The 27855-nt window shown below is 34.8% G+C and overlaps 3 protein-coding genes across 5 annotated transcripts; all 3 read left to right on the top strand.

Moving 5' to 3' along the window:
* Positions 1-1733: 1733 nt before the first annotated feature.
* Positions 1734-9071, top strand: LOC107840565 (synaptotagmin-1; the record flags this gene model as incomplete). Of its 3 annotated transcripts, none has more annotated exon segments than XM_047395216.1 (12): positions 1734-1832; positions 1919-1969; positions 2067-2190; positions 3616-3734; positions 3827-3928; positions 5592-5666; positions 6036-6112; positions 6218-6464; positions 6546-6896; positions 7874-8005; positions 8423-8561; positions 8763-9071. In XM_047395216.1, coding segments are annotated over 11 exon segments (1509 nt in total), but the record flags the coding sequence as incomplete, so codon positions are not given.
* A 1549-nt stretch (positions 9072-10620) lies between these two features.
* LOC107840564 (L-ascorbate peroxidase 3, peroxisomal) lies at positions 10621-18760 on the top strand. The gene is given in 9 exon segments (NM_001324587.1): positions 10621-10750; positions 11259-11383; positions 12460-12509; positions 13964-14029; positions 14116-14164; positions 15152-15234; positions 15387-15466; positions 15620-15722; positions 18355-18760. Coding segments are annotated over 9 exon segments (864 nt in total). The 5' UTR covers positions 10621-10637; the 3' UTR covers positions 18550-18760.
* A 6780-nt stretch (positions 18761-25540) lies between these two features.
* On the top strand, positions 25541-27213 carry LOC107840563 (MYB-like transcription factor 4). The gene is made up of 2 exons (XM_016684465.2): positions 25541-25944; positions 26459-27213. Exons 1-2 carry the CDS (start codon positions 25682-25684, stop codon positions 27021-27023), a joined length of 828 nt encoding a protein of 275 aa, XP_016539951.2. The 5' UTR covers positions 25541-25681; the 3' UTR covers positions 27024-27213.
* The last annotated feature ends 642 nt before the right edge of the window (positions 27214-27855 follow it).

Below are 27855 nucleotides of genomic sequence, written 5' to 3'. Positions count from 1 at the left end.
AAAAGGTATCGTGCATGCTCAGTTTGTTCCAAATAGATTTCAGTCCAATATCAAGTGAACCTTGCGTCCAACAAGTGTTTGCGCGGATATAACAACCTAACAAATAGGTCTTCCAGAGTTGTTGAAGTAAAGAGGTGAAACCTAAAAGTTAGCTAGCCGAAAGACCGAACCTTTTTACGTGTGTCTCAAGTCCTTTTTACTAGATGGGTCGCCAATACCCACTTGGCTTCATCTACTCGATTATGATATTTTTGGATTAAGTTCGTGAATGAGGTGTCAAACCATTCCATGGCATTAGAACAAGCAAAGGTCTTCTAAGATCTCATCACAACCCTTCCTAAAAAGAAAAATTCTACACGTTTGATCCATGAAAGAATCCAGCCTTCACACGAGGAGGACATAATTAAGCAAATTATCAATTCTCCTCTTTACTAGTTTAAGCTTTTAGATGAAGCAATCACACAATTCAATATGGTGTTAGAGTAGACGGAGAGCTTGAGTTCATGCCTCACACTTACATGTTTGGCCCATGAGAAAGAGAGGTCTGCACGTGAGGGAATGCCTTGAATACAATATTATTAGTTAAGTAAATAAAAGTGTGCCATCTCCAATATTTTTAGATAGAAATTCACATAACTCAACAAGGAGAACACAAAGCTCGACATGGGCCAGTAGGACGTGACAATGGTTGGTTTGTTACCAAAGCACATCTTTCGATCATTTTGTAATTGTAACAGGGAGGTTGTTTTTGCGGTTCTTGGCAAAGGCCAAAGGTTATACGCTTTCAGAAAAAAATCATTTCCAATTTTTTTATTTTGGTTTCATTTTTGATTAATTGTAAGTACATTTTTTTCCAAATTGTTTTGTAATCAACATTATGTTTGTAGACAATTTGACTTCTATTTGGAATAAACGGAGCACGAGTGTCACAGAATCATCAAAGCATTTTGAGCTGGCAATTTGTCAGGTCATTGGTAGAGTCAGGCATGAATGAGTAATTTTATACTCCTACAGGAAAATCCATGTCCCCCCCCCCCCCACCCACACGCACACACGCAAACAAAAAAAAAATCAAGCTCAAGATGAAAGAGCAACCAAACGAGTATCTAAGTGAGGAAGTAGATAGATAGGATAAAAATAGATGAAACAAGCTGTGAAGTGAAAAAGAACTATAGAGAATCCTATGAACATCCTAAGCATCTTACGAAAGCTATACAGGGCAAAAAGATACCAGTTAGTCAAGTATCACCTTCTTGGTAAGTACTTTCTCCAGGAATCTCGTCTTTACTTTTTGCCTTTTGGACTGCTTTTGCTTATTGTACAATCTTGGAGAATGCTACCACATCAAGCTGAAATTATCCAAATCCACGGACACCTATGTCTCAGAATTTTTGATACCCTTTCATTAGCAATACTACTAATATTATTATTTAAATTTTTCACAAATAGCAGAATTTGAATATATTCGAACTGGTGTTGTAGGTAAATTTTAACGTCATGCTTAAAAATTTAATTTTAAATGTTATTTTTAACTTGCCTACCAACAAAAAAAAATGAAAAGGTCACAACTTACTTGGTTGCATTTGTCTTTTTCAACAGTTTCACTTATTCTTCAGTGTATTTCGTTTTTTTCCTGTATCTGCTTACTAACAGCTACTTCTTTTTGGTTGTACCCAATAAGTATTTTGTTCCCTTTATGGCTGAACAGCTAATGGATTTCTTGTAACTATCAGGACCCTGTTATTCGTCCATTGGTTGAGCGAGATACTAAAAGCTTGCAGCAGTTAATGTCTGAAATTCCTCTTTGGGTGAAATGTCCAGATTATGACCGTGTATGGATATTGAGACCTTTAACCTGCATTTAAAGTAGCTCATCAGTGAATGTATTTTAATTTGCTTCATATTTTCTAAACTTAAGGTGGACTGGCTCAACAAATTCCTTGAGTATATGTGGCCTTACCTGGACAAGGTACTTTCACGTCTGAACAACATTCTGGATTATCTTTCTCCTCTATGTAGTTGTTAAAAGGAATTAAACTAACTAGTACTCAACTACTTTTAAACAGGCAATTTGCAGGACTGCAAAAGATATTGCGGCACCAATTATTGCTGAGCAAATACCAAAGTATAAAATTGATTCTGTTCAATTTGAAACACTGACTTTGGGGTGCTTACCTCCTACTTTCCAGGGTCAGTCATTTTCTATGGTGATCGACAAATTGCATTTGCCTACTTTTTTTTCTCTCTTACATGTTGCTGAGATTCTTAGAATAATAATTCATAGCACAAGATACAAGTGCTTTGCCTAAAATCACATTAACTTGTCTTTGGAGAGAATTCGATTACCTGATTATTCTCTCTTTGGGAGTACCCTGTCGCACTTTGTGAGATTTCACTGGGTATGATGTTGTTGTTGCTTGATACTGCTGTGTGTCACTTTGTTGATCCATTTATTTGTTGAAATTCATGCTAATTTCTAATTTTTAAGGGCTAAGCAGTTCAGCGAGATGTTATCGTCATTCTGCATTCACAATTACTTTCTTTACAGTGCGGATAAAATTGCTGGCATCACTGGGAAGACCCATAGTAATTTGATTAATATAGCCTATACCTCTAGTAAAAAGATAACAAACTCACAATCTAAGGCCTTGGGCAGCCTGTGGAGGGTAGAGGAGAAAAAGTTAAGAGTATGAACTTTAAAGAATTTGCTTCTTGTTAGCTACCTGTCTTCGATTGAGAATTTTTAAAGCACTTGTGTAATCTTCCCCCTGAATATGATAATTTTCTTTGTATTGTCTATAAGAAATTTAACACCACCACCGGCAACTGCCACAAGTGGGGTCTGGGGAGGGTACGATGTATGTTGATCAAGCAGCTACCTTTGCGGGGTAGCTATATCCTGTAGCCCCTCGGTAACGCAAAAATATAAAATATTTGCTTACCAAAAGTAAAAATTGATGCTACATATTCATTGCACCTAAAATTCCATGATCATCTCATTTTAATGGACTTCAATTCACATGGTAGTGTATGCTCTCTATGCCATAAGTTTCTGGGAGGTGTAATTGCATGTTTATTTTTCTCACATAGGGTATAATATGGAGTAGGACTCTTGTAGTGTTGTTAGTTGATGTTGGTCACTCTCTGAGATACAGTTTTCCTGAGTTGGATTCAGTTATCACACTAGCCTGGTAGATCGTTTTGGTCAGATGCCTCTCCTTCATTATTACTTCATTCATTTAAATTGAACTGCCTGTAAATTGTAACACATTTCTCAGTACTCTCAAAGCGATTAGGGACTTTCTATATTCTAATTATTAATTAAGGCTCATGGGCATGTGTGCTAGTCTTCATTGTTAAACTGATAAATGAAATGTATTCCTCCGAGTTTTTCAGGATATTTCCTACACTTTTCATGCTTTTAATTGGTTTACCTGATCATGTTATCTTCAACGGTTTATCTTCTTTTGCCTTCCCATATGCTTTCTGACTTGTGGAGTATGTCATACTTGGATGCAATAGATTTCCAATTTTATATCTTGATAATGATAGTTTAAAATAAGATATTTTGTGTTTGAATTTTGCTTAAATTCATCCGATGCTTCTATGTGGCAGGGATGAAGGTCTATGTTACTGACGAAAAAGAATTGATCATGGAACCATCAGTAAAGTGGGCAGGAAATCCGAATGTCAATGTTGCTGTCAAAGCATTCGGATTGAAAGCGACTGTTCAGGTTTTTCATTTTCCCACATGTCTTACTTTGTGATGAGATTTTGACACAAAAGAATGAAAGCCAAAATTTAATTGCTTGAGTGGATATTTCAGGTTGTGGACTTGCAGGTGTTTGCAGCTCCACGTATTACTCTGAAGCCTCTGGTTCCGAGCTTTCCATGTTTTGCCAATATCTATGTGTCCCTCATGGAAAAGGTAGGTTGTGCATCTGGGACTTTTTTCTAGGATTAAGTTTGCGTTTTTGGAGAAAAGAAATTAACAAAGCAATTTTTTTTAAGCAAAACTATTGTGTCTTGTTTCCTTTTGTGCGATCATATGGTTATATCGTTGGCATGTTTCTTCTATTTGAATAATCAAGAACATATTTGGTGGTTACAAAGCTAGTGAGGAATAATATGCGGATGTGGGTCAATCATTTATAAGGGAGGGATTGCCTAGTGTAAGAACCCTCCATCTTTCACAATAAGCTTGGAGTTTGAGTAACCAAAGGAACAAAGTAAAAAAAAAAAAAAGAAGCCCTGTTGATCCTTCTTTTCTTGTTAAACAAACAGGCTTTCTTGCGTTACACCAAAATATTGGTAAGAAAGAATCATCTTTCTATATTTTTTTCCTGTCCATCTCTATTATGGGATAGTCTTCTATATCTTCCATTCCAAATAATGCCAAAGGGATATCAGTACAATGGTATCGTGATAATTTTTTTTTCTCCGAGCTGTTTTCTCCCCCCTAATCTCTTGAACTCCATCGCAACAGTTCTTATCACCTGATCTTGGTAATCTCCGATGAAATGTTAAACAAGGAGAATGCTAGTGTGCATAACATAGATGAAAAGCTGCAGTGCAGCATGAGGAGGTATTTGTCTTCTCCATACTGCTTCCATGATCAACTCCCAACTCATAATGTTTTGTCCCGCTTCCCTGGACTATCCTCCATTCAAGTTGAATCCTCTGTTGCATACTAAGTGGAAATGGCTACTTTTGTTGTGCCATGGTACTTCATAAATTTTTCTGCACCTGCCTCTTTCCTTTTCTTTTGAACGGTCCCTTCCTATTAACTCCAATTGAACTGATTTGACCCCGATTGACTTTTCCCATGACCCCTGTATATTATCTTGGCTGAGAAATTCCTCAGCTTCGTCTCACTCCCAAGTCCCCTATCCACATGATCCCTCGGGTATACACTCATATAGTTGGCTAAACTGGCCTCTCTATAATTTGTCACTCCATGGTTGGCATTTCCCTTGTTTTGCATGCAGCCATGCTTCCTGAGCAAAACGGTAGCTTGGGTAGAAGTTAAGTGTATAAACTGGCTCCATATCAGTGCAGATGCATGAAAGATGGCAGCACATGCCTACAGCCTTCATTGGTGCCCCTACTGCCAAGACTGGGAGTACGGAATGTTTCTGGGTTGAATGTATAGATGTCATTGTTGCTCAATTTTGGGGGAGGAAGGTGGCGTTTTTATTCAGGGGAATAAACGAGCTACAATTAGAATTAAGATGATTCTTAATGTGCTGATAGGGCAAGATGCTCTAGATATCCTGGATACTGTACAGCCTCTTTGGTCTTGCATTAATATAAGATGTTTATGGACCCATTTTAACTAAAGCACATATTAATTTGTTGACATTCTTCTTAGTAGAATCTTATTTTTTGAGAAAGGTTACAGTATATTAATGTCGACACAAAGGCTGTGCTTAAGCCATATTTACTGTTCAAAAGGCAAAGGTATATGTCCTTGCCCTATCTTACAAGGAGTTCATGATGTCCAGTAAAGGTTCTGCATCTTTGTTTTAGCTTTCTTTAAGCAAAAAATGAAATAAAAACATCATCTTACAAAATTTTTTTTTGGTTCGCAGCCACATGTTGACTTTGGATTGAAGCTTTTGGGGGCTGATCTTATGTCCATTCCTGGCTTGTACAGGTTTGTCCAGGTACTATAGTTTCTAATGTCCATTGTCTTCTGTTTCTTTTTAAAACAATTTATGCCTCTCATTTGCTCTATTTTGGGATAAATGGCCTGGATCCTTTTTGAGATCTTTCCTGTATTTTACTTAAGACTGTAAGCATATCTGTTGCTTAGCTTCTGTGGTTGAGAGTACTAGGAATTTCTTATAAAAATATTGAATATTGAGATATGAGTTTAATGACACAAAGCGATTGCTATAGGTTCTTCTGCAGGAGAATAGGAGTTAACTCTTCTGGATTAGGGATGACTATAAGATCTCATGTTAATGCAGTTCCCCATCCCCCATCCGGAAAAAAAAAGATCTAATGTTAATATTGGGTAACTCTTTTTGCAGGAGACCATTAAAGATCAGGTTGCTAACATGTATCTTTGGCCTAAAACTCTAGACGTGCAGATATTGGATCCATCCAAGTATGTCTTCTTAACCTCTAGATTTGTTTATCATATTCTCCATCTCAGGTTTTTCAACCACTTTCAATTAATTGAATAACTTTATTTCACTTTCCCAATATGTAGAGCAATGAAAAGACCTGTCGGGGTCCTGCATGTGAAGATTCTTCGGGCAATGAAGCTGAAAAAGAAAGATCTATTGGGTGCATCAGACCCTTATGTTAAAGTTAAGCTCACTGAGTCAAAACTTCCTTCAAAGAAAACCACTGTAAAGCACAAGAATTTAAATCCAGAGTGGGATGAGGAGTTTAATATGGTTGTTAAAGATCCAGAATCGCAAGCATTGGAGCTCTCTGTTTATGATTGGGAGCAGGTAAATTTCTAGTTCCACGGTACACATTCCGTTTTGGTTCCTTCTTTTTGCTATCTCAAACTTCACCACCTTTTTGATCAGATTGGCACACATGATAAGATGGGTATGAACGTTATTCCACTGAAAGATTTGACTCCCGATGAATCGAAAACTATGACACTGGATCTCCTAAAGAATATGGATGCGAATGATGCTCAAAATGATAAGGACCGTGGTCAGATCATGGTGGAATTAACCTACAAGCCATTTAAGGAGGACGAGTTGCCGAAAGATATTGAAGATAATGATGCAGCACATAAGGTTCTAGAAGGAACGCCACCAGGGGGAGGCGTCCTTATGATTATGGTCCACGAAGCTCAAGATGTTGAAGGAAAGCACCATACTAACCCATATGTCAGGATTATTTTCAAAGGGGAGGAGAGAAAAACCAAGGTATAAAATTGCCCCTCTTCTTTCTAGCCCTTCATTACCATCTCCTTGGCTTACAATGATAGAAATTGGAAGGATACTTAGGACCCTTTTCTCAATCATCTTCAACCTTTTAACCTCATAAGTGTTTAGGCTTTTCGCTAGCCCGGGTCTTCTCTGGAATTCACTCCCTCCTTTCCATAGTACTTGATAACCACTTTCTAAAGAGCTCAAGGGGGTTGGGTTTTTACATGAAAATAAAGCACTATTGGCTAGGATCAGAGATTCTCACAAGGTCAGACTAAGTTGTCACTTGAGTTATATTGTGGTTGTGCCAGAAACTTCGTCTTCTCTTGTAAGGGAACGTCAAAATTTTTGATAGAGTTCACACAAAAATTTCCTTAGGAATGTCTTATAGAACTCAAGTATTGCCAAGAAAAAACTGCATTCTCAAGGTTGCTTCCAGGGGTCCAGTCTTTAGACTCTCTTCCATTCTGTCTTCAAAATCCATCAGTGCATGATAGATGACCAATGATTTCAGCAACCTTGGTGTTTGTGTTCCTAATCAAACTGTGCACGTACACACACACAGTGACACAATGTTTTTCTGAATTGAATTGCTCGTCTATTTCATTCTGCTATATGCCTTTTGCAGCCTTTTTGGCTAAGATTAGTGTAGTATTTCTTCATTCTGCTGTTACTATCAATCTTACCTCAATAAGATTGTGTGCAAATTTAAATTGCATTGTCGCCCTCATAGTAAATCGATACTACAACAACATATTGCCCAGTGTAATCCCACAAGCGAGGCCTCATAGTAAATCAGTGTAGGTCATAAAACAGAAATCGCTGAAGGTTCATTTACTTTAAAATTTTGTTTATTTTGCTTTTCTGAATCTGCATTAGGTATTGGCTCTGACTTGAATGCAAAACATTTCCTGCATAGGTCTAGTCTAATCTCATTTCATCGTTTGATGTGATTTTTTCCACCGTGGTTACAGCAAGTCAAGAAGAACAGGGATCCAAGGTGGGAAGAGGAGTTTACTTTTGTGTTGGAGGAGGCACCTGTGAATGATCGGGTGCATATGGAAGTTGTCAGCAGCTCTACAAGGATTGGCCTATTGCATCCTAAGGTACATGAGTTGCATTTTCTGTTGTATCTATGCCTTAAGGCCTAAGGGAGGAACAAGGAGTGGTGCAAGTAGTATTTAGAATATGATATTGAAGTATTGCAGTCGATAGTAACAACACCACATAATTAAGAATTGCAATGGTGCATCTTTCCTTATATACGTTTCAAAAGATAAACCACATATGTTATTTATGCCTTTACTCTCCAGTAACGCTTGTAAGGATGACATTGCATGCGTTCTTATGTAAAATGCTAATTTTGCTCGTTAGGAGGTTCTGCAACCTGTTAGTTCTTTATGTTTCTGGAAGGATGATGGGATAAAAGGGTGTTTTTGTCTACTATCTTGGTTTTTGTTGGAGTCTTGGAGATTGCTTTATCTATGACTTAAATCGTTTTATATACTTTCTTCTTAATGCAGGAGGTATTGGGTTATGTTGATATAAACCTTTCCGATGTTGTTAGCAACAAAAGGATCAACGAGAAGTACCACCTCATTGATTCAAAGAATGGTCGCCTTCAAGTTGAGCTGCAATGGCGAACTGCATCTTGATCTAATTGCACGTTCCATGTGTTTTTCTTTCTTTCTGTTTTTTTATGTTCTTGATTGTTCCTTTTCATTCTGTATGTTTGAGGAGTGAAACAGAAATATTTCTTTTTCAGTTCTTACGCTGGAATAATCTCTGCAATTGTTTGTACATTAGGACATAACAATCTTGTTTGATTAAATTGTTCTTTTTCTTTTTTCTTATCTTGTATAGCTGTATTATTTTGGAGGCTGGAAAGTGGAAAGGCTTTGGCGACAACGGCGCAGCTTGAAAGACGGCTAGTCGAAATTTTACAAAGCCAAGCAACAACACATCAACAATTGGAATTAAGGATAGAATTTAATAGAAAGCTTGTGTTTTTGTCTGGGATTTGAATATGACAACTCATGGTTGTTGATTCACTTCATTGATTGCGAGACCACACCTTTAATAACTTACTGTTGTGCGGGTAAGGGATCTTAACATTTTTATCTTAGCGGCCAATAAATATTTCACCAACGTAATCGTAAATGTTTCCGGCCACTGGACGAGTATAGAAAGTCTAATCAGAGCATAATGTGAAATATACTTATGCATGTTAAAATTTATTTATATTATATAAAATAAACAGTAAAGATCATGTTTCTTTTTGTTGTGGGCTTTGTCGGACGGCTGTAAAAATTTCCTTTAAATACAAAAAGTTACCTAAGGATATTTCAAATTAAATTATTTTCATGAAAATGGTCATGAAATTTATATTTCACTTTCTAGCCATTTTAATTTACTGGTTTGTTCTATATCGTTTCTATACACTTTCTATACAAATCTTATACATATAAATATTTTATATGAAAATTATACTGTTTTGATACATAATTTATACAATAATTGTGCTTTTTTTTACACGTTTTATTCGACAATTATACAATTTTCACACTTTCTATATATATATATATATATATATATATATTTTATACATATACAGATTTAATAGAACTATACAATTTCTATACATATATCTTATATAGATACATATTTAACAATTGTATCATTTTTTATATAATTTAATTATTATTTATAAACAATTAAAAAAAATATTTGATCAGTTAAAAAATTTATGACAAAAAAAAATTGAAATATTTTTAAAAGGACCGAATTGTCCAAGTAGAATACTGTATCAGTATTGTATATAGATTATATTAGTTTTGTATATAGACTATGAACTATGTAGGTCAAAATGACCAAAATTAGGAAATAACTGTAAAGCGGAAATAGTATATTCGACTGACCACTTTTTGGAAAGTTTTAAAACTTATGCTATTTATTTTAAAAAGTATTAGAGAGTGTCCTTTTCTGAAAGATAAAATATGCTATTGCTAAATTAATAATCTAGTCGATTGTGCACACATGCTCTAACAGAATATAATTATAATGACCTTTCAAAAGACTGCCCAAGTAAGAGAAACAAATAAATGTGTTAATTTAATTCTATTAAGCAATGCTACTGGAGCACCAAATATCCACTAACATGTTATTTTATTTTATGAGTTATAAATGAAGACTAAAAGCTTAATCATACATCTTCAAGTAGTTTTTTTTATTATTATTATTTTTTTTTAAAGTAGTCTTCATTCTTATCTACAAGGGTTATCTTACTATCAATACATATGATGAATTCAAACTAATTTTTTGTTGTAGTAACTAGTGACAAAGTATAAATAATATAAATGTCAACTTTTTGTTTTTTTGGAAGTAGTTATACTTTCTTTTATTTTTTTAATTACTTTACTCTCTCCTTATTAATATAAATAACATAACCAACATATACATAGCATTCTGTGTATATATTAAAATTTTTGTAATATATTTAGGAAGTTGAGATTTTTTATAATATTAAAAATATATAAATGGTGTATTTGTGTAATTTTTAGAAAGAAAAAAAGATAGGGATATTCCAAAGTGCCAAATGGGCTAAACTTGTTTGACCCGCCTCTTGTAGCTAACAACCAATTGAAGCCTCAAATATAAACTCGTTAACACTTCCATTTCTACTTTTCCAAAAAATCTTATCCTCATTTGACTCAAGGTTGTTGGTCGGTTCTCTCTCCAATGGCGAAGCCAATTGTCGATACTGAATACATCAAAGAAATTGAGAAAGCTCGTCGCGACCTCCGCGCTCTCATCTCCAACAAAAACTGTGCTCCTATCATGCTTCGCTTAGCGTAATCTCTCTTTCTTACTTAAATAATTCTCATGTTTCGCTTTTCGAGATTCAATCTGACTGATTTTCATAGCTAAATTAGATTAGATTAATTTAATATTTTAATATTAAAATTTAGATATAAATTGCAATTTTTCTCGTATTTATGAAAAAATGTAGCTTAAAACTTGATCGAGGTTCATATCGTTTGACTTGCGAAACGGAAATTGTGACGAGTACTTTGGAATGGAGGGAGTAGTATATGTATCATGTAGCATTCAAGGGTGTGGCCTAGTGGTTCAATGAAGTTAAGATGAGCACCATGAGGTCTCAGGTTCAATTCACAGCAGAGACAAACACTAGGTGTTTTCTTTCCATTTGTTCTGGTCTTGGTGGACAGAGTTACCTGTGGGAGGTGTGGATTTAGTCGAGGTGCGCGCAAGCTGGCCCGGACACCATAGTTATAAAAAAAAAAGGAAGTATATGTATCATGTATGGATTTAGTTATTCATTTATGTTTTTTTGCGTAGATGGCACGATGCAGGAACGTATGATGCTAAGTCAAAGACTGGTGGACCGAATGGTTCTATCAGAAATGAGGAAGAATTCACTCACGGTGCTAATAATGGCTTGAAAATCGCCCTTGATTTCTGTGGTAACATATTTTTTCCCCTTCAAACCTAATGGATTTTGATTGTTCAGCTTCACTTGTTGTGTTTTTACAGTATCATTACTCATGTGTTGTTAAGTTATGCTTGTCGGTTTGACTAGTGTATTATGTTAACCGAGGCGAATCTAGGACTTTTAGAATATGGGGGCACTACTAAAAAAGAAAAGGAAAAAATGTATTAAGTGGGAATTGATCAGCACTCCTCAAGGTAAATAACTGAAAATTCAACCAAATGCACCATTTAGTCTTGTTGCAGGATGGCTGCCAGAATATAACGTTATACCAATTTTAGAAATTATATGCATAAAATACCTAGTTCATGTACCCCATTATTTAGACTAGCTTATTATAGATTTCTTAATTCAAAAAGACTTTATCAAGATTAAAAGTTATCAGGACTCACTGTTGCAAATAAGGCTCTTGGTGCTCACTTCCTATTATACCCATAAAATTCAAGCAATTAGACTCCGCAATCGCATTTAGGTGGAAACACTACAAAGGAAGTGACGGTGAATGTATAATTATTTCACTTGATGTGTGTGGAAAGTTTAAAGGATGATGGCGACGAGAGTTGTAGGGTCACACCACCCGTATAAGCACTAGTGTAAAGGTAGGGATTGTTATCGCCTCACGGATAAAGTGATGCGCTTCAGGCAGTGGTGGATCTACACTATAGTTAGGGGGTTAACCCCCTTCGGCGGAACATTATGTTATATATACATGGTTAAAATTATTTTTTATGTATATATATTAGATGTTGAACCCCCTTCGATTAGTTTTTATATTCACTTATGAACCCCCTTAGCGAAAATCCTGGCTCCGCCACTGGCTTCAGGCAGTCACAGAAAGTATCCCTAATGAGAAACAGTCAATTCTTTGAGTTTAAACTATAAAAGATGAAAAGTGGATCCAGCTCCCTTCCTTAAATGGAGTTTTGTGCAATTTCGCCATGTTCAATTGTGTAAGTGTCCACGAGAAAGTATTTGATATAGGCTTTTCTTTTAAAACTGTGAATGACATTATTGGTACCTTTTTTTAACATGCTGTGTTTCTTGTTGCAGAAGCAGTGAAGTCCAAACATCCAAAGATTACATATGCAGATCTGTACCAGGTGAATCCATTGCTCTAGAAATACTTTTTGTTGTATTCATATGGTTAAGAATGATTGATCATCAGCTGGATCATCTCTTTAAGTGAATGAGTGGCTCATCTGATGAAGAGTGAGGCGATTCACCGATTTTGTAGATCAGTATTATAGGGAGAATACTTCTTGTAAGTTTTAGATTTCAGATGAGTTTTGTTGGAAAAGTTTGTTTCTAGATAATTCTCTTCGTTTTACAGAAGTTTCTTTATTAGATTAAATGGAATCCTTGCCTAATTAGCAGTGTTATCAAAAGCAAAAAACGCAAAAAAGCTCTAAGGTCCATTGGGCAGGGGCTTTAATGAAAAAAAGTGCAAAGGGAGAAAAACATACAGATATATGTGTTTAGTCTAAGATTAATAGCTATAAGCATTTAACAACACCAGCAACACATACCCAGTATATTCCCTCAAAGTGGGGTCTGGGGAGGGTAAGTGAACGTAGTCCATACTACAAATTAATAATTATAAGCATGATGACAAATATATGAACAAAGAAATTTTAAAAAATTATGATAAAGTGAAATATCATTGTTTAGTGTCGCCTCTTCTGAAGAGGCTCATTGGCAAGGAAAATATGCCTTAGGAAATTGATGACGACACTGAAGCGCACATTAAGCGACGCGAAATGCTCAACACATTTTGAGCCTCGCTTTAAGGCTTAAGCGCGCCTTTGATAACACTGCCAATTAGGCCATACTCCCTCCACGCTACAAGATATACAGATCTTGCCTACCCTTCGACCTATCCAATACGTGGAGAAAGAATGAACAAAGTTGAACCTAAAGCATTCTGTTTAACTGTGTTGCTCCTGTGCTGTTGGCCTTGAGAATTTACCGAGTGGTTATAAGTGTAAGGACAGTCTGACACCCAACAGGTATTTTTTGCTGACATGGCAAATGAAAGTCCAATACATATTTTTTTTGGATAACCATGGTGTCCGGGTCAGCTTGCACACACCTCGACTAATTCCATAGGAAATCTGCCATCTCCCACCAGCTATAGGTGTCAGGTAACTCTGCCCGCTAAAGTTAGAACAAATGGAAAGAAATTACCTAATGTTTGTCTCTATTAGGAATTGAACCTAAGACCTCGTGGTGCTCAACCCATTTCATTGAACCACTGGGCCACATCCTTGGGTGCATGAAAGTCAAATACATGTGGAATGATAAAAATTCACTTTTCATTTGTGCAAGTACTGTGTTTTTTCTTCTTTGGGTGGGGTGGGGGGGGGGGGGGGGGGGTGGACATGTTGTAGAAACAATGTTATCTAGAAAGAGGATCCTACATCTGTTACTCAATAACTGAGATTTCTCATATTATGTTGCATTTCAACTGTTGGTGCTATGTTTTCATTAAGATCTGTTAATGCACACTTTAGCTGAGGGGAACTGAATTGTTATCAAAAATCTGTTCCATGTTTAGCTTGCAGGTGTTGTTGCTGTTGAGGTCACTGGTGGTCCTACTATTGATTTTGTCCCTGGTAGGAAGGTAACAAAGCTTTTACCTCTGTTACTTCTTTGCCAACCACTTATTAGTGAAGTGCTAATGCTTTTATACCTCTGTATTTTCCTCAGGATTCCAGTATTTCTCCAAAGGAAGGGCGGTTACCAGATGCTAAACAAGGTTTCACGAATTGGTTTTCTTCTCTGTATATGTTATCATCTGGCCCGCAAAATATTTTTCCGTAGTTGAAATACGACACACCTACTAATTTGCATGCATGTAACTGCTAGCTAACATTTTCTTGGATATTTATACTAGTAAATCATGCTGGCTATCCCAAAACTTTCAGATCAGACAACATATTAAAACCCACAACCAAGCTAAAGGGGAAGATGAACCAGACAAAGCATGGAGTGCATCCTAAGGGGTAACGTATTGAGGAGTGGCAAAATAAAGAGTGAGTTCCTGGTGGGTTTCTAGTTGAACTGTAGTGTTCTAAAGGGGTAATACAAGTGTGCAAAAAAGAAGATTAGAAAGGATGGTATGGCTTAGTTCGTTATGAACCTTGTGAGATGGTGTTTGATTAGTCCCAGAAAAAGAAGTTGAAGGTGGCTGCATTCCTGACTGATAAGTTCTGTTTTACCTAGTGCCTGTCAGTCTATAACATACTTCCTTTCATTTGTCACTTGTATGCATATAAATAACGTTTTAATTACTCGTGAAAATTATCCCTCTAATAAGTCCAATATTGAAGGTCTTAATGCATTGCTGTGTGACTAATTGTTGGGTTGAAAATATGAAGATGTCCCTATATCGTACTGCTATGTTGATAAACTTGGAAATGGAGATGTTATGAGCTGGTAAAGCAATTCATAATTCCTATGTTTAGTCTGTTTGACTTAGTGATCATCACCTTACGACGGCTGTAGTTATTTCAGCTTTAATGATGTTGGTCTTGAAATTTTTGATGTTGAAAAGTAAGTTTTCTTATCTAGGTAAATCATCATTCGAGCTTAGCAGTTTACCTTTTTGCTCATAGTTTGTAAGAGTCGTTCTTTTGTTTGCACTGTTCTATGAGCAAGATCAGTTTTTTTAGAGCTTTTAATTGTTTGGTATAATAACTTGAAGAAGGTTGAGCTTCTCTGATTCATTTGTGATTGATGGTAGGTGTGCCACATCTTAAAGATGTCTTTTATAGGATGGGTTTGTCTGACAAAGATATAGTGGCGCTATCAGGGGGTCATACACTGGTAAGTTGCCTTTTCTTCCCATAATTGTTGATTAATTTTCAATTTTTATGTTCTTCTCCTCTTGTACTAAGAACCACAACATGTTTCAGTGATGAATGCCAAAACACACTTTCAGAGCACATTCCAATTAGTTCATTTGATATTGTCTACAGGGAAGGGCACATCCAGAGAGATCAGGCTTTGATGGTCCATGGACAAAGGAGCCTCTGAAATTTGACAATTCATATTTTGTGTAAGAAATATGGACACCTGAGCTTTGTTGTTGGGTATTTATATGACATTTTCTTTAAGTTGGAGTCAAAAGCCCTTTTCTTTTTGAGGTAGGACAGTAGTAAAATATATCTTCTAGGTTGCTGACTAATTATTATTGATCTTTTGAATCCAGGGAGCTGCTTAAGGGGGAAAGTGAGGGCCTACTGAAACTACCCACAGACATTGCTTTATTGGATGATCCTGAGTTCAGACACTATGTCGAGCTGTATGCTAAGGTAGAAGTTATTTAAAGGATGAACCATAGTTTAGTTATTTCAAGTTCCTGTTATGCCAATTTTGAGTTTGCTAACAGTTCATAATTAGATTAACACAAGATGAACGGGGCATTTCTCTAGCGTTTAATCTTGTGAGTCTAGTTGCAATTTGTAGAGGGGACTGTGTGAGAGAAAATTCATTTAAACATATGAGTCATTGGTCTTCGTTCCACAATTATAACCTCCCAAGTGTTAGTTTAGAAACTGTGTTCTGGATTTTAATTTCCTGCATTCTTGCTTTGGGTGCTGTTCTAATAATGATGACTGCTCTTCTGTCTTTATTAGAATGATTAGGACTTCACAGTAGTCGTAAATCGTATTTTAAGTAAGGTTTTAGACGGTGTCACAGCCAGAAATTCATACTAGGGAATTCAAAAAATAAAATAAAATGTGTCATGCCTAAGATTTGAATGTGTGACCATAAACAATATTTTACCCACTTTTACCACTACTCGAACCTTGAGGACAATGTTCTTATTGAGGAGGGGAGAATTGTTATGTCAAATTAGATTTGGAATCCAGAAAGATACCTATATGTAGAACAAGGAAATAATCTATTAGGTTATGTAAGACTTATGTTATTTTCTCTTCATTAGCTATTTTGTAACAACAGTTTGCAATTTTCTATTTCCTTTTGTTCTTGGGTTACCGAAATTGATGAACAATCTGATTGTGAGTTCCTTTAATTGATTAATACAAAGCGTAGTTTGTTACGAAATATAAAACCAAAAAAGATCATGTTTGCCTCATTTCCACGGTATAATATTCCAGCAATGGGTATTCAAGTGAACCCCCCGTCCCTTGTCGCAGACCTTGAAGGTCCAAAAGGTTGGTAAACTACGAAGGTTTTGGGTTTTACCTGAGTGAACTCAAGATGTGATAAAGAGTTTTCCACAAATAAAGACTAATCTACTGCGAACTTCTGCTGAAGCTCGATGTGTTGGAGGTGGAGAGGCAGAGGTGAAGCAGTGTTTGCTAGAAGAGTAGAGCATAAATGATAGCTGATTATGTAACACTGTTATGAAGAGGTTTGGAGAAAAGAAAGCAGTTCCCCCCCCCCCCCACCCCCAAAAAAAAAAAAAATAATAATAAAATAAAAAGAAAAGGACCTGTAGATTCAGGCTTCGGATTATCGGAAACAGCCTCTCTCTCTCATTTCTGAGGTAGTGGTATGGACTGCGTACACTTAGCCTCCCCAGACCGGCAGACACCACTTGGTGGGAATATACTGGGTGTGTTGTTGTTGTTGTTGAGATTCAGGCTTCGGATGGTCTGCGTGAAATCTAGAGAGAATTTTTTTAACAATTGCCTCAGTGCTAGGAAAAGCTGGTGCCATTGAGATCCAAAGATCAAACTGGACCATGAATATATTACTATATGCTTTTAGGAAATAACAGCAGATTGTCTATCTTACTTAAAAGGCTGAAATCTGAAGAAATAATGTGAGATTGCCTATGGATCATCTAAGAGGTTCGGAGGACCCACATACTTTCTCTATACCTATTTAACGTGGGAGAAGATTGTAGGGACTCCAAGCCCATTAACTTTGGCCAGGATTGGAAAGAAATGAAAGAACTGACACAAATTTCAGAAATGTATGTAAAGTAAGAATCGAAGTATTCTTTATTGGTATTTCTCACCCTTTATTGCTAAGGAAGCCAAATACATTCAAAATTTTCTCCTACGATGATGAGAACAAAGTAGCACGGTATAGGGATCCTACATTGTTTATACTACATTGTTTATACTTTTTGGGTAGTTTATACTTTTTTTTTTTTTTTTTTGTCAAAAACTACTTACCCAAGAAAAAGGAAGTTAATTGAAACTCTATGGTTCGTGTGATGGAAAGAAGCAATAGAACCAAAGGACACGTGGGATACAGAAGGTTGGAGAGTCTTGTTTATGACAGTTGGAAATGGATCTTTTGCGAGGCATGGGAAGTTGAAGGGTGCTGCAGTAGAACCAAGACATATGTGGAATACAAATGGTCTGAAAGCCTATCAATGACAGTTGGAAGTAGAACTTTTGAAGCACATGGGAAGCTGGAGGACTTTATTCTTAGGCTTTCTATTAATTTTCAAGTTCTTCTTCACAGGCTGTATTGGGTGGGAAATAGTACGGATAGAACAGGTTTGACAGCTTAATTGAGACTGACTTTTGTGTCCTACTTTTTCAATCTCAAAAGGGACCTTCAACATTAGGTATGATCTAGATAACATCTCTGATATTTAATAAAGTATCTACCTTATAAAAAAAAAAAAACATCTCTGCTGTTCATTACAAGGGAGTTTTGTTTGTACTTTGTGTATGAATTATTGCTGGACATTTTGCAAATATATTTTCTGTACTGGCCAATTGGGCCATTCCTATTTGTCCGGCAAATTTGTGCAAAATTATAAGGAATTAATGTGATCTTTACTGTTTATAGACCTCTATACTTCTTGATGGTTCGTTCTTATTGTTGATCATACATACATTTCCTTGAAATCCTTTCTGCACATGCTATTTGCTTAATTTTACCAATGCTGTTTGCTCTGTATGGTTCTGGTATGCAAACTTTAGCAATTCATGTCATATTTATTGAATATTGCAGGATGAAGATGCCTTCTTTAGGGATTACGCCATATCACACAAGAAACTGTCTGAGCTAGGGTTTACCCCAAGTTCTGGTTCCAAGGCCACAGTGAGGGATGGTACTATTTTAGCACAAAGTGCTGTAGGAGTTGTAGTGGCTGCTGCAGTTGTGGCACTGAGTTACTGGTATGAAGTCCGGAAAAAGATGAAGTAAATTGTACGACCACATTCTTATCTCCATATTTACTACTACGTACTCTTCAATGATAAAAGTGGACCTTATTTTTATGGTTATAACACACTTTCCTCAAATAATAGCACGTAGTGTCGACTAAATGGAATTAGTACAAAAATATAGTAAGAAACTGGTTGTACCCTTGGAATATATGTTTATATTTGATACCCATACTTTGGAGGGTTTCTTATACTCTCTGCGTTGGTTTTTGTCTCAGATGCTTTTTGAGTTAATCCTGTTAGGAATTTGACAAAGAAAGGTAGGTCAATCAAGAGAGCATATGATTGACTACTACCATAGTTTTATATTTACCATTTATTTGATTGCACGTTCCATGTGCAAATTATTGAGCGACATGCCTGCTTTATTTTGCCTAACATTGTCAGCTATTGTTCTGGTAATGTACTTGTTTTTCCCACAAATAAGCAGACTATTTGTTGGCATTTCCCTGTTTTTTAGAGTTCCTTTTGCCCCAAACGTTTCTGGTTATGGTGCATGAATCTGTTCCTTTCATGCCTACACCTTCCCTATCCTATGCTAGGAATGAGGCTCTTTACTACTGTGTTTTTGTTTTCAGTACGAAAGCAGAAAAAAACATCAAACTTTGATTTTCCAGTTGGGTGAGTCAATCCTAAAAACTTATCTGAAAAGGCTTGAATTTTGGGTGCACAGTATCTGTATTTTCTTTCAATCTTGTCAACTATACTATAAGCAAACCCATGACTAACAGGATGGTACGCTTTGCTCTCTCACGAATATTACTACTATAATCAAAGGACCAAATTCTGTTACTGAAGATAAGTTGTCAAATTACGGCTAAAAGTTTTGCTTTTTGAAGTGCCAGTCTAGTCTGGTGATGGGAGCGGATTAAATTCAGTCAAAAAAGCTTTGATGACTCAATGTGCATATTAGGAAAAAGTGGGTGAGAAGGGAGTAGCTTTAGGCTGGATTTCTCTCTTTCTTTTTTTAACTATAAAATAATTAAGTTCTACTATCGTATGCACTTTAGATCACCATAGGGGCAACGATGAAAAACAAGCTCAGTCAGTTCCAATAGCACAGAAGGGTAGTGAGTATGAATACTTTACTCCTGTGTTGAGAGATAGAGAAGTTATTGATTTCGACGGATCCCCCGCTCAAGCAAATAGTACCAAATATCTATCACTAATTAACTAGTATTAGTTCTTTAGCTCAAATTATTTGGAATCAATTATGTTGAATTATTTCACCCTATTCAAACCCGATTAATATTTACTGAACCTATCAAGGAACGGAACCGATCCTATATGGAAAGGGAAGTTGTCTCCATCAATAATTTATAAATAGCATATATATATATATATATATATTTACAAGAAGAGCAAAATAAATAAAAGAGGAAGCAATTAGTGAAGCTTTATCCAACCAAAAAGTGGGTCAGTGGAAAGAGACCCAAAAATCACAAATGCAGGGATGGTCACATGGGGAAGAGATATAGAGACTAAAGAGGTAGGTAAATACAATGGCGTTTTAGGACAACCCCACGAGTCTTGTTCTATATGCGTACCTAAGCACATGATGTCCATGACTCTCTCACCTTATTGTTCACACAATATCACCTGCCCATTACCAACCATTTCCCTTTCATTATATATCGATCTAACTTATATACAATTCTTTTAACACAAATGTATTTTAACGTGATAACATACTAACTATATACGCTGACAATATCATTGTGTTTTTTTTTTGATCCAACTCCGATCCTCTTAACGATACATACCTTCTGTTATTTGAACAGGAGCGACAATTTAAACTTTGTGGTTTCTATATTATAAAATAAAATAACGACATGAGGTGTGTTACTAACTGAGTTATTATGAATTTATTTTTAGTAAAAGAGATTTTCTGGATATAAATACAAGATTGAGGTTAAAACTACTAACTTCAAACCAATTGTGTACGTAACCTTCCTTGTGCCTCCATTTATAAAAATAGACATTATATCTCAAGACTGGCATGTGGTTAATTCCCATTTGTGAGGAACGGGTAAGGAATAAATATGCTAAGGGCTTCATATTAACTAACTAGGGTCTCTAACCTAACTCATCTTATTGGCCGGTGTGTGTGGGGACACTAGAACTAAATGCTTCGACAATATATACTTTCCCTTTTAGCTACTTTGCATGTACAATGTATTTTTTCGTCGAACGAGATTCAACTGAAATTCCCCCAAACACTTATTTCCACTAGGGGCAGATTCATGTAGTTGAACTCAATTATTTTTCTCCAAATCTTCTATAGATTAAAAGAAATTATAATAGATATTTATAAAATGTATATTTGATTGTAAATTCAGTTACTAATTTAAATAAACAATTTCACCTTTGTGTTGGACACTTGGACTAAAGATAAGGATGGAGTTTGATATTTAAGCACTTTAGTGGTGGTAGTAATATTAAGATGGACCAACAACGTGGTGATACAGCGGAAAGGGGCTGCCCCAACCTACCTAGAGGTCGGGGGTTCGACCCTGGATATGAAAAAACACTCTGTTGGGAGCTCTCCCCCCAAATAGGACCAGACGCGGGGCGAATCTGAATATAGTCGGACTCCTAAAAAGCAGATACCAGACACCGGGTGGTTTAAACCAAACATTAAGATGGAAGCCAAACATGTTGGAGAAGATAATGGATAAGCTTATGAGTTTTTTTTTTTTGGATATGGTAAAATGAAGAAGTACGTGTGGCAATAAAATCCAAAACCGTGCCATAGTTCAACATCATAATTTTAGAGGTGGGCAGCCATTTTTATTTTAGGGGAGGTGACATAAGGGAATACAAAAAGTTGACAAAAGGTAGGTAAAACACACACATGAAATTACACAAGTGGACAGCTCTCCTTCAAGTCATCAAAGCCAAGTTGATAGGAATAGGAATAGTAGGAGTTTAGTATCGTGAATTATAGGCACAACTGCACAAGTTGTAATCATAGTTGTTTTCAGAGAGAAAAGAGAAAAAAAAAAATATGAGATAAGGTTTTGTGGTGGTGGGTAAAAAAACAAAAAAAAAGAAGTACCGTTGCAAATTGAAGGTAGATAGAGGTGACAAATGATTGGATTGATTTAAGTTAAAGCGAGTTATAATGAGTTATGATTTAATCCGTTAAAAGTTTATTTTGATTAAAATGAATCGGGTTGAAAATGGATTTGTTATCAAACGGATAGGAATAAGCAATATCACAAAATGAAAGAAAATAAAAAGAACACACAGATTTACGTGGAAATTATTGACAGGAAAAATCACGGGTAGATGAGGAGGAATTTCACTATAATGGAGAGAAATACAATGAGGAGACGAAAGTCTCAATGACGTATATAAAACCGCTCAAAATAACTCTACTAAATCGCACTAATATAATACGTGCGTACGAATAAACTCTAAGCCTAAAAACATCGGGTTGAATCCCTACGCTACCAACACAAACCCCACAAAAAATCTCAAATATGAGTCACACCGCGATCTTTTCAGGATTGGATCAACAAAATTCGGGTGACAAACTCTCACGGGATCAAATAATAAGTCGTATCCTAATCCTTACATGATCCGTTATTCTCTCGTCCTTCTATTTTGCTTTTTGCCTGTTTGGAAAAAGAGAGAGCTAATTAATGAATTTCTTAAAAATATTACTTTAAGTTCTTTTAAATTGACGTAATTCTCAATTTCCAAATCTTATCATTCCGGTTCAACCCATTGAGTCAAGTAAATAAAAGAATCAATAAAGTTGTGCAAATTCAGTACCTTTATATCTTACAAATTAAATCAACCTTTCTATCTTTTAATAATTCGCCTATATATCCAACGAAGTTTAAACGAGTTGAGTTAAATAAAGTATTTAAATAAAATTTTCCAGTCTCTCCTGAGAATAAATGGAACTTTATTCTACTGAGAGGATTAAGGAGGCATTAGGGAAAACCAAAATTTAAGGTTGAAACTTCTTTCTTTACAATCGGTCCAGGCCAGAGGCATAGATCAAGTTCTGGGCTAAGATTATCAGTTTTAGCGGCCCTTCGAAACTCCCTTCTGAAAAAAGTTCAGTAGATCTACCAGGTTAAACCAGGACAACAAAAGTAGAGCATACAACGACGTTCTTTGAAAATATTAGGTATAAAGATACAAAGATTGGCACTACATGTTTGTAATATATATAAAAAAAAATAAAAAATCGTGCATATACCAGAGGTAGGTAATCATCATCATATGTAGCAATAAGAGGAACAAAAAGGTGAATCAATCTTACCATCTCCAACCTTTGTGTTGCCTAAATTAACTTAAACCACAAGTCTTGAGAAATACATATGGTCTTTCTCTCTTTAATAATGAAAACAAACCAACAAACCAAAAAAAAAAGTGAGAAGTGGAAGGTGAACCAAAGCCCATATACAACAACAATCAAACCCCACCTCCATTTTTTCCCCTTAATAATTTTTCCTATACTTCACTTTTTTTCCCTTCCACTATTCTCCAACCTACATTTCTTCTAGAAACCCTAACAATTATATACTCAATCTCCCTTTTCTTGCATGTTGGAGAACCAATACAATTAAGAAAAATTAATTTAACACTTTATCTAATTACTGTTAATCACTTGTACCAGCAAGAATATGTAAGACTAGAAAGGACTATGATGAATAATTCTTCAACAAACGCCCACTACAACTAACCAAAATTCTTGTTCAAAAGAAACGACAAAAATACTCCGTCAATTTTCTCTGCAAATATTTTTCTTTTCCATTTTGTTAGACGTTACATGACGCAGCTCCAGCTTATAACCGAGGACGTGACCCTAGGTAGAAAGTTGTGGAGGAGGCGGATTAGGGTAGAAGGTTAATATTACGAGTTTAGGATGTTGTATCTTTTGTTACATTTTGTATATGGTATTATTGGATGTGTTGATTTATATTGTATCTTGTCCTTTTACTATTCCTTGTATAAATTATTTTATTTTGAGCCGGGGGTCTATCGAAAACAACCTCTCTATCTCACATCTGAGGTAATGGTATGGGTTGCGTACACTTACCCTTCCCAAATCCCACTTGATGAGAGTATATATGAAGGTATATATTTTTGTTAAGTATTACTTTTCATAACCTAGTAAAAATAGTAGTTGGACACGTGAAGTTTAAGGAAATATATAATTTTGAAATTTACCATCTATTATATGATGTGTTGCTATAAATCATCCCATTAAGGATAAACTGAGTTAAACTTAGATATTTTTCTATATATATTTGGATATACTAAAAATTGGAAGTGCAACACATAATATTGAGAAATGAAGAGTAGTTAACTTGCTATCGATCACACACATTAAAATTCATTAACATGTAGGAGTAATTAATATTCTTTATACAAAATTGGTTCAACTTTGATGAGTTGTTAAGACAAATTCTGTGTCTTTTGATAAAAGTTTTAGGGTATCGATCTATGTAGAACAACACAAATCTAATAAGGTTGGTTAGTTCAAACAAGAACACAATGATAATAATATTATTATTTCATAAATTATAGTCTGCAAGAAAAGTGTCTGGTACATGTCTTCTTACAGTTGGGGAGATTTGAATAGTTATCCTAATTATTTTATTTTTATTATTATAAGATGTGGTTCAAAGTTTAATCACAAATAGATTTTTTTTAAAAGAAAGGAAGCGAGATCAAATCACACACTACTTTAATTTGTCCCACATTTATTGGATACTTAATACCTCACTTTGCACCTACCTAAAGTTTACCTTTAATTAGTTAATCAAAGCCACTTTTACTCCATTTTCTTCTTGTTGAATTTTTCTTTAGGATTATATAATTCAATATTTGTATACTATAATGTGTAATATTTTTACATTAAATATATATAATTTAAATCCTTATTAATAAGATACATTTAACTTATTATTGTATAAAAAAAGCTTGTATTATATCGTCAAGCCGTTATTCATCAGAAAATTTCATCATTGCTATAGAAATGTGTTATTATACGTATATTGTTATTTAAAGTTCAGATCTCATTGAACTGTTATAAACAAATGTATGCAAAATTAAAAAGAGCATGAATATAAAAAAAGGCAAACATTAGTAGACAATAAATATTCATGCTCTACTAATGTTTGCCTTTTTATGTTAAATAACTGATATGATCATTTAAATATAATTTTTTTCTTTAAATTAAATATTCGAACTTGAAATTACTGTCTACATGACATTAATAATTATTACTATAAATATTTTGATAGTGTACATAATATATTTCTTACAAAATATCATTACATAATTATATAATGGTAATTTTACGAAGGGTGTACCGCTGTAATAAACGTCAATGCTGCTATAGAGAAGTAAAATATAAATTGTAAAACTAATTTCGGAGAAAGTAAGATTGCTATAAACATTATAGCAAGATAAGATTATAGAGAAACCTAATTGTATTATTATATTATAGAAAAAAATTCTTTTTAAGTTGATCATCTACTAAAAATAACTTTTCTATTTTACAAGATAGAGATAAAATTTTCTTATTTCTTACTATTTATGAAATTAATTATTGATTTCATAATAATTATGAAGGTCGAAAGAGAGTCTTCGAGTATTCAAAATTAAAGTTATTGTCATGTGATCAGGAAATCATGACTTCAAATCGTGAAAATAATCTTTGATAAAAATTTAAAATAAAATTACGTACAATAAATCATTCTAATCCTTTTGAAACCTTGTGCATAACGAAAACATTAATCCACGGGACAACTTTTTTTATTTGTTTGTTTTTAATAATTATGATGGTCGACTCGTATCATTAAAAAAGAAGAAAGAATGGCTACCAGCCACTCCCCTCTAACCTGTCTTACCAACTCGCATCTAGAAGCATAATGCACTGCCCCACCCCCTACCCTACCCCACCCCCTCACGTCAGTGGGCCCCATTTTATTCATGGAGTCAAAAGCTTATAAAATCCCACCTTCAAGTCCTTAAAAAAGCCGGCTTTAATTCTCCAACAAAAAATAAAAATTAGAGATACACAGAAGAAGGAGAAGAAGAAGAAGATAGTTCTAAATTATTATTATTATTATTAATTGGATCCAATGGGAAGATCACCATGTTGTGAGAAAGCACACACAAATAAAGGAGCATGGACTAAAGAAGAAGATGAAAGGCTTATTGCTTATATTAGAACTCACGGTGAAGGTTGCTGGAGATCACTTCCTAAAGCTGCTGGACTTCTTCGTTGCGGTAAAAGTTGTCGTCTCAGGTGGATTAATTACCTCAGACCTGACCTTAAACGTGGTAACTTTACTGAAGAAGAAGATGAACTCATTATCAAACTCCATAGCCTTCTTGGTAACAAGTACGTATTTTACTGCTATTACTACTGCCTAATTTCTATTCATTTCACTTACCTCAGTAGCGGAATCAGAAACTTTAAGAGTTTTCTTTATTTCAACATGATTCAAAAATTTATATTCATCCCGAATTTTTTTATTATATATATGTATCTTCTTTGTGCAACATAATTTTTGAATGAGCGCTTCAATTGAACATCTTCACAACAAGTAACTTCACTGCGCTTCTAAAGGTGTAAGTAGATATGTTGATGGTGTAATTTAGTTTAGACACAGTTTATGTAGTCAATTTCTCGAAAGACAACAACGTAACAACATCAATAACAATAACAACATATCTAGTGAAATATTACAAGTGAAATCTGCGTAAAGTAGAGTGTACGCCGATCTTACCACTATCGTTGTTTATCTATCTTAGACTAATTCAAGACATAAAACTATTTTCGTCATTTTTTCTACTTGGCTACAAAAGTTCAATCACTTCGAATGTGAACTAACTTGGCATATATCAATTTTCAGGTGGTCACTTATAGCCGGAAGGTTACCGGGAAGAACAGATAACGAGATAAAGAATTACTGGAATACGCATATAAGAAGGAAGCTTTTGAGTCGGGGCATTGATCCAACAACACACAGGCCCATTAACGAGCCCAGCACGACACAAAAGGTGACAACAATTTCATTTGCAGGTGGAGATCATAAAACAAAAGATATTGAAGATCAAGATTATAAGATGATTAATGTCAAAGCTGAATCTGGCTTAAGTCAAGTAGAAGATGAAATTAATAGCAGCCCATTTCGAGAACAATTTCCAGATTTAAATCTTGAGCTCAGAATTAGCCCTCCTTCTCGACAAAATTACCAACAGAGCCATCATGTTCAAGATTTTAAACAAAGTCCCACAAGGTGTTTTGCATGCAGTTTGGGTATACAAAATAGTAAAGATTGCAATTGTAGTAAAAATAATAATAATAATAATAATAATAATAATAATAATAATAATATGGGTAATATTTCAAGTTATAATTTTTTAGGATTAAGGGCTAATGGCGTTTTGGACTACAGAACTTTGGAGACTAAGTAAATTTTTATTAAAAATCTTTTTTGCTCCTTGTGTATTTGTTTTTTTTTTTTTTTTTTTTAAAAAGGGAATTGCGAAAGACGTAGCTATTAGTTTTAAGTTCTTTCGAATTTCTCTTATATGTAAAATTGCAAGTATTACTATGATATTAAGTTGAAATCAATATAATAGTGTACCTTATGAAATTTATTTGTCATTTGCTGGTACAATGTTAATTACTAGATTATTTGGCACTACTTCTAAAAGAATTCCTTAATGTTCACCAAACAATACTGGAGGAATTTGATAATTAGTGGGTCTGCTGTTGTACTTAATTTTCTAATACTATTTTAGCCCACACTACTTTGTTACTTATATGTTCGTGTGATTTTAACTTTTGTGCACTAACCGTATTAATCAATCGTTACACTATCAGGTTAAAACTATATTACTCGGATTATTATTTTTGTATTCACGTCAATTCTTTAAAAATATATAATTTTTAAGGAATTCAACACACACTCATCCACATTTTTTAGGAGTATAGTGACACATGAAAAATAATTCCAAACTTTCATCCATAAATAGTGTAACGAATAACTTCACAGAATCTTTGCACTATCATATTATATAAAAGATAACTAAAAGCAATTATTCATATAAAATGGAATCGGTAATCTGAAAAATAAGGTTATTACATGTTATAATATATTAAAATACATTTGCTAGTAAATATTTTTCATTGTATCAATCAGTATTTATAAATTAAATTTAATACTTTTTCTCCTGAAAGAAAGTTAAATTAAATATCGATCAGAATACTACAAACAATTATTTATATAAAATGGGATTGGTA

The sequence above is a fragment of the Capsicum annuum genome, chromosome 8 (genome assembly GCF_002878395.1).
Source record: "Capsicum annuum cultivar UCD-10X-F1 chromosome 8, UCD10Xv1.1, whole genome shotgun sequence".
Taxonomy (NCBI): domain Eukaryota; kingdom Viridiplantae; phylum Streptophyta; class Magnoliopsida; order Solanales; family Solanaceae; genus Capsicum; species Capsicum annuum.
The sequence above is the reverse complement of the archived record's forward strand: the minus strand, read 5'-3'. Positions and strand labels throughout refer to the sequence as shown.